The sequence below is a fragment of the Acyrthosiphon pisum genome, chromosome A1 (assembly GCF_005508785.2).
Source record: "Acyrthosiphon pisum isolate AL4f chromosome A1, pea_aphid_22Mar2018_4r6ur, whole genome shotgun sequence".
In the NCBI taxonomy this organism is placed as follows: Eukaryota; Metazoa; Arthropoda; class Insecta; order Hemiptera; family Aphididae; genus Acyrthosiphon; species Acyrthosiphon pisum.
This window is the reverse complement of record NC_042494.1, coordinates 84,291,148-84,303,736: the sequence shown is the minus strand read 5'-3', so window position 1 is coordinate 84,303,736 and position 12,589 is coordinate 84,291,148. Positions and strand designations below refer to the sequence as shown.

The following is a 12,589-nucleotide window of genomic DNA, read 5'->3' as shown; positions in this document are numbered from 1 at the left end:
CATCTCAAGACTAAAAAGTGTGTTTATAGCATAGTAATAATGATATACAAACAATTTTCATTTTAAGCATATATTTTAATATTATTTTGGATATTTGAAATACCTGAAATACTAAATATAATAAATACCATTATTTACTAAGATGCATTGTTTCCAAGCGCATTCATAAGCTTGTCAATAATTATAACATTTTAAGTAATTCAAATAATTAAATCACTAAATATTTTTATACTTTATATTTTTATTATTACCTGAAGTAAATTTTAACATTTCATTTATGTAAATATACCTGCAGCTCTAGTTTAAAAAAATATGAAAACTATTAATAGATACAAAACGATTGATGTTTAAACTGTATGATTATTGATTATTGAGTAATGAGTAGGTAAGCCTTATAATCGGTTACCGTATAATGCCTTAAGCAATATGCCTCTCAAGTCTCAAATACTCAACTCCTATAGCTATTGCGCATTGGAAACTTAAGACACGATTTTGTAATGTCAGAGTATATAAAATAGATACAACGATTCTACTAGCATATTCCCTTAAACCTTATTGAAAATGTGTGATGTTAATTTATCATAAATCCTGTTGTAGTAATGTGTAAGTTAACATTTTTAAATATATTAGTTATTTTACCGTTTTTAACTATTTTTTTTAAAATATTTATTTAGTGGTGATAAAATCAATCGATATAAAATACTGAATTAACATATTTTAGATTATTTAAAAACGTATTTATTTATGTGTGTGTGCTCGTAATTGGTTTAGTAAAATGTTCCCACTGCAGGCCTGCTTATACCGTTTTTATAGAAATATAACAATACAGTATAACTATTTACTTACAAATATTTAAAATTTTAACTAGTAAATGGTGTTTTTGAATACATATTATATTGATAAACTGTTGCGGCACATAAATATGTTTATCAACTACAATATGTTTGCTATGAATCTATTGAGTTCAAATATAACGTAAATGATTTGGTGTTTAAAAAAGTAAATTATGACAATTTATTTCATATTTTCCTGGTTGGCTGATTTATATGAAAACGATAACAATTTATCGATGTTGATAACAATTTGCACATGGCCAAAGTTTTGTATAAAATCATGTAATGAAACCGGCAGTGTTTTAAATTAAAATATCTCACTTATGAGAGTATAATTATAATATAACGTAATAATAATATGCAGGAAGGCATTAGCCATTAAGCATATATTATATAATATTTAAGTGCAGTGGTACTATTAAAACAGCAACTTAAAACATTATTTCATAAAACAAAAATAATATTAGGTTAATTTGTTTTCAATGAAAAAATTACAATTTTAATAGACAATTTATATTTTATTCGTACTTATAATGATAATAATATGTACGATAATATTTAGATTGTAAAATTGTCTGGTGTGTATGAGAATATTAATACCACCATCTTGTTTAGGGCGTTCGGGCACAGTTCCAAAGTGTTATTATGATAATGTTAGCCGGTTTTCTTAATGACCATCGTCCTTGAAAGTCCATGAAATATAGAGAGAATTATGGAAACATTATGGAATTCCACGGAGCCATTAATTAATCAGTAGTTGCTAGATTGTCCTTTGTAAAGGATTTCAGTATAGTTGTCTCAACAAAAATTATATTTATTATGATAATAATTATTTTATCCTTTGTACAAAATAATGCATTCATTTTATTTGAATAGATGAGTGAAACTTGATCTAAAGACAATAATTACGTTGCATCAAATAAGATAATTATTACAATGTAATGTTACCTACTCAAATAATATGGTCCCCCTGTATTAAGTATATACAACATTATTCTGTTTGAAATATGAACTTAACATAAGTCTGTTGTCTGTCAAAAATGGAAATGTAATTTCTCAGAAAATAATAAAATGCTTGTTATTATATAGAATAAACACAAATAAGTAATTGCTTAAAAGTAGATACAACTACTGAACTACGTACCGTCTCGATAGTCTCGGTTGATAAATAATCTGAAAAATATCCACATTTTCAACTTAAATCAGTATTGTAAATTAATTTATAACAGATGAAAACATTTTTTCCGCGTGTGCCACGTTCCGTTCTTTATTTATAAAATAATGAGTAGAAAGAAAACTTCATAGCAGGTGACTTTTAAACAAAGAGACGTACTTGTGTATTAAATAAATCATGAGAAAATAATAATATTGAAGAAATATGATTACTACTTCTAGGAATTTTTTTTATAAAATTGCAGTATTTGATGTTTTCGCCAAAATCGCCTCGTGGAAATAAATGCGTTTTTTTAAAACGATTTTTCATGGTTCTCGGAGTCAAAAATGCAGTTGAAACAGAGTAAAAGTCTTCGACTCGATTCATAGCTTATTATATTTACTACGAATAAAATAAATTAACTTAAACGTGCGCGGATGAACGACATACAATGGACAATAGTATCGCGGAGATTGCAGAAATATCAATGGCTATAACAATATTATTTTATCGATCCTGCAAAAGAATCGCCGAAAAACAAAAAAATATTATATATTACAGTGATGTTCTGGCCGATCGTAGCGAAACCAAAGCACTCTTATTATATTTCGTTATAGTATTGAAATACAGGTGGCACGCCAATAAGAGAATATCGTGACGGCTATATTATATTATTTTACGAATCTTATATACTACAAAACGAAAAACCGCCAATGCGGTGAAGAAATAGTACTGAGAGGCTATATTGTCAATATCACCTCCAGATAGTGGCATAATAATATCTCGTATTATATTATTACAACGATATCACATTATATTATTATTATTATTAAAACTATATTATATCTATGTATAGTAGTATAGTCGGCCGGCACTTCGCGGCGGAGTGGTTCAAGTTCATTCGGTTCCTAGCAGAGCGGCGCGTGGATACAGATTGGGCATCTGATTGGAGCGCTGTCGGTGAAAGGCGCGTACTACACACGTACATATAACATTTGTCACGTGCGTTTTATTATTCTTTTTTCATTATTATTGTATTTTACGTACAACGCGTACAGTGTACCAGAAGCCGCCGATTGTCTGACAGGTCGGATTTGTAAACACGCGTATATAGGTAAATACCGCACAGACCGCCGCCACGATGAACGTCTTTTGGACGTTTTCCGCAGTGCTCCTGCTCAAAGCAACAGGTACGTTTTTATACATTTTTAAACGCATTCTTCGTATTATTATATTATTGCAATTTATTATTATTTTTGTTATTATTACCAGTTAACTTCGGTAAGAATATTATAATGTAATATTACGGTTTTGTTGCGATCAGAATACTAGGCTGAATTATTTAATACGTCAAATTACGACCTGCGCGCAATATTGTCATGCCTTTAGTGTGATTTGTTTCGTATTTTTTCGTTTAAACATACCTACCAATATTTATCGAGTGTCACGTTGATGGGCGATTTGTAAGATATCACAACGAAAGAATAACTACGGGTTCGTTTGGTGGTATATTATGCCTACTGCTATCGATATTCAATTTAAAACACATTTATATTAATAGATTATATTACATCTCAAGTTTAAGCATAGAAAACTCTGCAATGGTGCAGTCTATTCTATCACTATTTGGAACGTTGGGTGTAGTCGGAAGTTCACGATTTAATATTTTTGTTTAAATTATCAGTGTTATTATTCATATACTACCTAATAACATACATAAATCGACGATTATGATTTTAAATGCAATACGCAATACGCTAGACAAAGCTTATAGATAGCACTATACATAGGTAGGTCCACGCAATAACTATCTACATAAATGACCCTGAAAAATGATCGAGTGCACAATCGTTGTGTATATCATAATATTAATTATACATGTAAAAAGGGATTATAGATCAGTCGTTGTTGGTGGAGGGAGCCGGTCATGGTTGTGGGGTGGCTGGACGGGAAGGGTGGGTGTAAACGGATTTCGGGTATACTAAACAGCGGGCGACCATCAGAAACGCGGCCCCGAAGAATATATTATTATTATAAATCGTGTACATATAATATAATATTATATTATATGAGTCGTGTCAGTTGCATAATATTGTTATAAATAATACATGTATATGTATCGTGCCCGAGTTGTGCAACTAGCTCACGTTGGACGCGTAAATGACAGATTGGAACAAAACCACTCGCCCGAAGCATTTCATAAATTTATTCTATAGCGACAACAACCATTATAATATATATATGTGTACGTTTACTTTACGCCCGGGGGGCAGTGCGCACGCCTCGATATCGGGACCGCGATCACAAAATAATGACTTAAATTATATATATATATATGTATATAATATAATAACGATAATAATAATACCGTAATAACGCACTCTCGTTCGCGGTTTTCGCTCGGGTGAAAGTTGCACGCCGCTCGCGATGCGGTTTGCAGTATGGATGGTTCCTCCCCGGCGAAACGAGTTTGAACCACGTCGGGGGGCGGGCTGAGGAAAAATTTAACTCTTATAATACCTCTATACATAATATTATATACACGCAAACCGCTCTATAAAATATACGTACAGAATAAGTGTTATGTTATGTACCCATTTGTATACCTATATAAGTAGCCGGTGGGTACGATAATTACTGTTGCTACCAAGTGTGGGTAATGGGTTTAATCGGACCGTCTATATCGACGCGATAATTTTCGTCCGTAAAAATCGATACGTTTATACGGCTGTGTATCGGCTCTTCATCGTATATGGGTATAAAATATATTATAATATATTATGCATATATAATAGCTGTTTTGTAAAATAGTAATGTACTTGCAGGGTATAACGATTATTTCCCATGTCAATTTTCAAAAACCAATTGCATACCTGTTGATATATTTCAACTATAAAATATTTTGATCGTTATTGTAATAGGTACCTAGGTGAGCTAGATACTATAATATTGTATTTTATATGAACACCATATTCTGTAAAAGAATAAAATCATTTGTGCACTTTTGAGCCGCGAGTCATCCAACGTATTCTACCTGCAGACGTTACCTAAACTAATTATTACTCAACCTAGTGCTTTTTCCTTTCGCAGTGATCCAGTGCCAGGAATACAGTGGATCTTCGCAGTGTCCTGAACAACATGGCGAACAGACGTACGCCCATCCCGATTATTGCGATCAATTCTACCTTTGCACGAACGGCACACTGACGCTGGAACAGTGCGGAAACGGTCTGCTGTACGACGGCAAAGGCGCTGCCTACCACCACTGCAACTACCACTGGGCCGTCGATTGTGGCAACCGCAAAGCAGAACGTAGGTTTCACGCAAAGATAAAAATATATACCAACTGAAACTGAGAGTATAATGCACGAACACATTTTGGACGGTGACCTATGAGAGTGCGATTCACACGGCGCAAGGGCAGCTAGTCAAAAGCCGAATCTGACCGTTCGAATTTACAGTGTTATTATATGCACGTAAACTCATAACTCCGCTATAGGACGTTGAAATAGAAATCACCCGATTAGGTGACTAAATACATCTGAGGAAATCGAAAGTCCACATGATTTGAAAAAAGCTAGAATATACCTATTGGACGAAAAATTAATGCTAAATTTTATATGGGACTTTTCTCTGAACACTTGTTCAGTGCTCTATATATAGCCTATTCTTAATATTTGTACGTTCTGTCAGCGCCATTGTTTGCGATTACATATTATAGGCGCAGAGTCCAGAGTATGTGGCTAAAATAGTAGAGACGTTCATAATAACTTTAAATAACTAGTCGTTCGTAATGTAGCTGCATAACAATAAAAAGCCAATAAATAAATTTATTTAAAAATTGAAACCATTTGGGCTCGTTCCGCAGCCCCTGGGCTACCTATTCGTACCCAGGGCATCCCCAAAGCATAATAAGCTCACCACCCGTCGTCACCAATTTCTCTATAGAAACATTTTGCACCATAATGACATAGTTATCATGTTTCACAGTTGCGCCGATCAGTTCTCCCGGATGCGAATACCAGTTCGGTCTGTTCTCAGACGGTTCCGCTTGCAGCACCAACTACGTTAAGTGCGAACACGGAACACCGTACGCGCTGCCCTGTGAACCTGGATTGGCTTACGACGACAGGATCAAGAAGTGCAACTGGCCCGATGAGCTCGTCGACGTGGGATGCAACCCTGCAGGTACTCGAAATTGTCGTTTCTCGTCCAAACGCGTATAAAAATAATATATGGTGATATCACGTGCGCCTAGATGGATTTACCCCTATAGCAACTCGGGATGACATTGTGCCAATAAAAACCATTCCACTCAACTGCAAATTTTAATTTTTCTCTAACGAAATAGACGGGAAATCACTGTTGTTGTGGTCCCCCCCCCCCCCCGGTATTAAGTAACTATAGTCGTAAATCCGTCCCCGGTCGTACGCGCAAGATATTACGATATAGCTCTAAATAGTACGGTTTCGCTTGAACGTTGTGTTGACTTTCGTTTTGCTTTTTCTCTTCCACACAGACATAATTGGATTCAGCTGCCCAGAAAAGGCAGACCCACACTCGGTGTCAGCCAAATTCGAACCGTACCCGAGGTACGCACTTCCAGGAGACTCTCACAGACTCATCACGTGCGTGCACGGTCATCCAAGGTTGATAAGCTGTGGCGAGGACAGCGTTGTGGACGAATCTTCGCTGACGTGCGTCGAGAAAGGGTACGTCATTACATAATATTATTCGTGCCGTTAATGATCGACGTAAAAATAATAAATTATAACAACGACTTTATTGTATTATTGTCTAATCAAACAATCTAGCAGCTGATGTGACAATATAAATTATAGCATATTATATTATTAAATATATTACTGACGAATGAAATACTGTTCGTAATGTTTTGTATTTACACTACCTATATATAGATGATGCAGGTTTACTGTATCGCTTCTAAACTTATTGCGATCGATCAGTTGCATAACATTCATTATTCCGTATACAATTCGTCGCATTTTTAAGCGTTTAATATTTTTTGCTTTTCAATATGTTTGTTTCTATCGCCGTTTGCTCGATTTTAAATTATAAGTCATATTTTATGACATAATAATATTTTTTTAAAGAATTTCGTCCTATCCCGTTTATAATGTTAAAAATAATTGTATTTTTTTCTTATTGTTCCAGGCCTCATTACAGAAAGAGAAAGTAGATCATATCGTTAATCCATTTGTGCCATGTTTAAAGTGTACATTTTCACAAAAGAACCATATTGTACAAATCATCAAACGACATTAAAACCGTGGCATCGTTACATGAAAACATATAAAAAATAATTTTCTGGTCTTGTTATTTATACCAAAATTAATAGTTACAAAAAAAAAATAATAAAAATTTTCCAATTAACTGTTGTTATATTATTAGTGAAACTTGTAATCCTTTATGAAAAAAAAAACAATAAGTAAGTAATATCATATTTTGTGGATAAATGTTGACGTATCGTAGAAGTGTAAAACTAAAAACAAATTTTATAATCCCTGTACCTACCTGATCTATATTATATTAGCTGAATCCGTGCACTTCGTTGCCCATTAAGTGTACCAACTATATGTGACTCAAACTTTGTTCAATTCAATATTCGGTGTATGGTTTCAAAATTAATCTTAACTTTTCCGTTGCCCGGAATAAAAATTCTGATTCGCAGCAGTACATTATCAGGTGGGCAATCTACCTGCGGTAGACCGCGGACCCCGTGCTGTATGTACGTAAGTACGTTAGTGTATGATTTAACTCTATAAAGTATCAAAGTTATACCAAGTTTTTCGTATTCTACCTATGGTGGATTGATATAATCAATTAATACAAAATCATAACCTAACCTAATCGTACTAAAATCAGATGGATAAACGCAAACGCGCATAGAAAAATATTCATTCAAATCGGTCTAACCATTTAGGAGGAGTTCAGTCACAACACACGTACAGTAGAATTATTGCGCTTAGCAACACATTCTGCGATTCATTTTTATATTATATGAAATCAACAAACATGCCCGATTAACCAATAGCAACCAATATAATATAATGCACTGTTGCGCCACTGTTGTATTTTTGACATACAGATTTGAGATTTCCTACCTTTCCGGTGGATTTTCCTAAAATTTTATTTCGTAAAAACCTTCTCCTGACAGTTACGAACATCTTAAAAAAAATTTGAGCCAAATCGGACCAGCCGTTCTCGATTGATGAATTGTTATACATTTTTGTCTCCATTTATATATATATAGATTATTTAAAAAAATTCAGAAATATTTTTAGTAATGCGGTGAAAACAAAACCAAATAATATTTTATTTATTAGGCACCAATTACGTCCATGGAATTGTTTTTATAGAAAATTATGATTCACACTTATATCAGTGGTGTATAATGTATATACGATTGTTACCTACAACTAGATGTATTTATTTTAAGTTTAATTTAGGTATTTGTAACTCCTAATTACTTTATAATTTATATTTATATTTTAAATTAATTAATAATATTATTATTGCTTATAATACTTATATAGGTACTATAACCTCGATTCAAAGGTAGGTATATACCTATATACTTAGATTTTAATAAGAAAACTATACTAAAAAACTCTGATTGCTTATTTTTATTTTGTCAAATTTATAAAATAAAACATAACCTTCTAATGTAATAGTTTTCCATTTTGGTTCTAGTGTTTGGTTCTATTGTTTGTAACCTCGAATCCGTATAGGTATACGCCACTAATACTTATATTACATAATATAAATATCAAAAACATAATTATTTTTTTTCGTGAAATTATTGACAAACGCTTAATAAATCCTAAAAAAATTAAATCTATTTACAACTAATGTCCAGTGCATTACGTCACAGAATATTAGTTCATTAAAAATATCAAAGTAAAGTTATATACGATGTTTTAATATATATTAAATCGTAGGCTGCCTAGATTTATTATGGATAACAACACGAGTTCATCCCAACGATTATTAATCGTATTACGATCAATGGCACAAATAAGGGATTGGGGACCTAAATATCTAACAACTTTTTAGTAACAATAGCCACCCTTCAAATCAAGTCTGCGTGAATTAGGTTATTTTTATATTTATGAATCATTTCTGAAATTTAGAAATTAAATCCAATTGCCATGATTTTCATCTTTATCTAGGCTACAATTTAGAAATATATATATAATATACATTCAAATAACATTGCAAATAATGCCGTGTCTTATATACTAATATAAAATGTTGTTTGTATTCATTTCGACGAATATGGAAGGTTTGCAAGGTTGCAGCAGACTTATTAGTTATTTATCCCCCTATCAAATTGAAATATAAGTGGAGTACGAAAAATATAATCAGAAAAAGCAAGTAAAGAAATCCCATATATCCACTGTAAGCACTATAATTGGCATCTACAGAATATTATACTCTTAATAATAGTATCCCACTATTAAACAAACTCTCCAAGTTATTAAAGATAATAAATATATATAAATTATTTCATAAATCTGCAAAACGATAAAAAATATTTCAAGATATTCAAAAATCAATTAATTAGAAAAAAATGTTAATATCTTAAACTGTTGATATTTAATACACTTTACCTGATTAACCATCGATGAATTAACCATGGAGTTAAACAATGTTATAGAGCGATAATTTCAGCTAATGAACATATTCACACATATTGAGCACTGATCTATCTTCGTTAGGAGGGAATTTATTGTTGGAAATCACTCAATCAAGTTTTTCGATAACTTTAGTGGTTTTGATAAAGTATTTGGCGCAGTCAATAGACAAAAATTCAAGTAAAATTTAATAAAAATAAAGTTTACGACTTTCCACTTTATCTATACCTATGTTGATTTCTTCTTAAATTTACCACCTACAAGATATATTTTAAAAACAGAGTTTATCAACAGATGAAAATAATTACAGGAATATAAAAGCTTCAACAAATTATGTAGGTACCTACATACACCTCTGGCGCTAAGGTCCAGAATAAGAATAAAATGAAGATTCTTGAAGAAACAAAACATTTTTTGAAACAAAGATTGTACAAATGTTATAACGTTTGAATAATAAATCAGTTGAAATAATAAAATTATGTGCCTTATTTAAATCCTTTATTAAAATTAACCAAAATGAATTGCATGAATAGGCTGATATAAAATTATAAACAGCTATGTCAATGAGAATTTGGGCACTTACCACTACGGTTGTCGGAATAGAATATAAAAAAACTGTTATGATGATATGCCAACAGTATATCAGTAACAGTAACAGTTCTTTTAAGGTATCAACAGTATATTATAATTGTATTACAATTATTTAAAGCTCGGAGTCCGCGCAACGATGGGATTAAAATCAAACCAATCGAATATAATAGCTTTATAGACGAATCAAAAGTTCCTACTAATCACTAGGTATGATAAAATATAAGAATGGGGAACGGAGTGGCCGAGCAGACAAAGGCGTCTGTTGCGACACACACCGACGACGGTGGGATACCTCAGCCATGGGCAGCATTTTTCTTCGGGCAAGTCACGGTGTCCGGAGAACAAGTGCCGCCAGCTCCCACATGGCAGATACCTACCACCTACGGGTGCCCAAATCAAAAGTTCTGCCAAAAACAAACACACACGTGTTCCTCCCTTACCAACGAAAAACCTACAAACAAAAACAAAAAATAGCTAATGGCCTAAGTTGCCGGACTTAAACTCAATAAAAAGGAAAAAAATATATAAGAATATTATTAGATGTACAATTTATTATTATGCTGCACGTAATAATATAAATAATATACCTTCCTTAAATTGGGATATATGAAAAGCGGTAATACATTTAAAGAAGATGAAAGAAAGAAGGAAGACTGATAGACGATAATCCAAAAGGAAAGATACAGGATTATTTTAAAGGCATATTCCACAAAGCAAATTAAGTGTCTTCAAAGAGTGATAGTGAAGTAGAAAACTAGAAACCAACCCTGAATGCCTGAAACTGACAGTGGGTTGATTAAAAATAAATAGTTTTAAAATGTAATATTAGTCATTACTCAGATACCAAACATAATATCTATTATTTTAAGTAAAACATTTTGATTAATAAATTAAGTTACCTAAACAATATTTTTTTTTTTTTTTTTTTAGGGTTTAGGCTTCAACTTCTAAGGTTATTAGCCTGATAATATTATTTATTTTAATTTAAAATAAAGAATTATTATTACTAATAATCCTTGTATGTATTACTTATATCTATAAACGTATTATTTACAATTAAAAATAGTGCATAAATGTAAAATTGTTTATTTGGTAAGCTATGGGAAATATTAGTACGTAGTATTTTCTTCTACATGCTAGGAGTGGGAATAAGTTTGTGCAGTCAGAAAAAAATCCCTTCTGTGTATGGCCAACGCCAAAGAATATTCGTCTGGGAAAATTTAAGCTCGGACAAATCGTGCGATTCGATCGAAGTATCTAAAATCATAACTTAACTATTTACACAATACGAAATTATATTATACGGATACGTCGAGGTCGTTTTGTATATTATCATATTACTATGCGAACGTGTTGTATAAACAATATTGCGTCATTGGAGTGCCTCGGCAGTCAACTGACTACAACTGACATTTGACATAGGGCTTGTGATTATTATACTATATAAAATATTGTAATAATTTGACGCGTTAGAGACTTAGAGTTAAGTAATAATTGTTGACGTAAACCGGTGCATCGTTCTCTAGGAAAGTGTGTAGGTGTACCGATAATAATTATAATTCAAAACGATATCAACACGTGTTATATGACAAATAATTAATTATTTTTCTTAGATATCTTAGATCATATTATACTATGATGTATAATATTATGATCTAACCCACTATTTCAAGCTATAATATTCAATAATATCCATAAGCGGTTTTGACAGTTTAATGCGATGAAAAATTAACAACAACGTAGAGAGTAAATACTTATTACAAAACGACAGTAACAAAAAACAAAAACCAGAATTAAAATATATTTATTTTTACCTATTTTTTATTTCCGTGTATCTATTACCTATTCTGGGCATTTATCAAAAGAACGTGAATAACAAAAATAATTATTTGAGTATCAATAGGGTATATTTTAATATAGGTACACACTACACAATATTCTAACACATAATTAATTTAATTTAACTTTGCGTCTAATAATTCTATTACTATACTAATTCAATTCTGCTGTTTTTTTGTGTATAATAATATACATTTTATTTGTTTAAAACGAGGGATAATAAACCTTAATGCAGTTAATTAATAGTATGGATAATAGAAGAAATTATCTATGATTAATAGTATATTATCTGGTCTGTTTGTAGCGGCGTTTTGGATATGCAATAATACAATTCACATACGCCAGTAGTATGGTATTGAAATCCTTTTAATATTTGAGTCGAAATCTACATTTAGATTTTAGATTCTTAGTGGATCAAAATGCGTGTATTGGTTCTACAATAATGTCGGTTTTTATTTTTTTTGAGGCGGTCGTCAGCATTTGGCGCAGTAAAAATAAAAATACTTCAACTTTGA

General features: G+C 31.9%; 1 protein-coding gene across 1 annotated transcript; it reads left to right on the top strand.

Moving 5' to 3' along the window:
* Positions 1 to 3,002: 3,002 nt before the first annotated feature.
* On the top strand, positions 3,003 to 7,380 carry Cpap3-d1 (cuticular protein analogous to peritrophins 3-D1). The gene is given in 5 exon segments (NM_001162834.2): positions 3,003 to 3,176; positions 5,077 to 5,298; positions 5,977 to 6,174; positions 6,506 to 6,698; positions 7,162 to 7,380. Coding segments are annotated over 5 exon segments (687 nt in total). The 5' UTR covers positions 3,003 to 3,127; the 3' UTR covers positions 7,187 to 7,380.
* Positions 7,381 to 12,589: the final 5,209 nt, after the last annotated feature.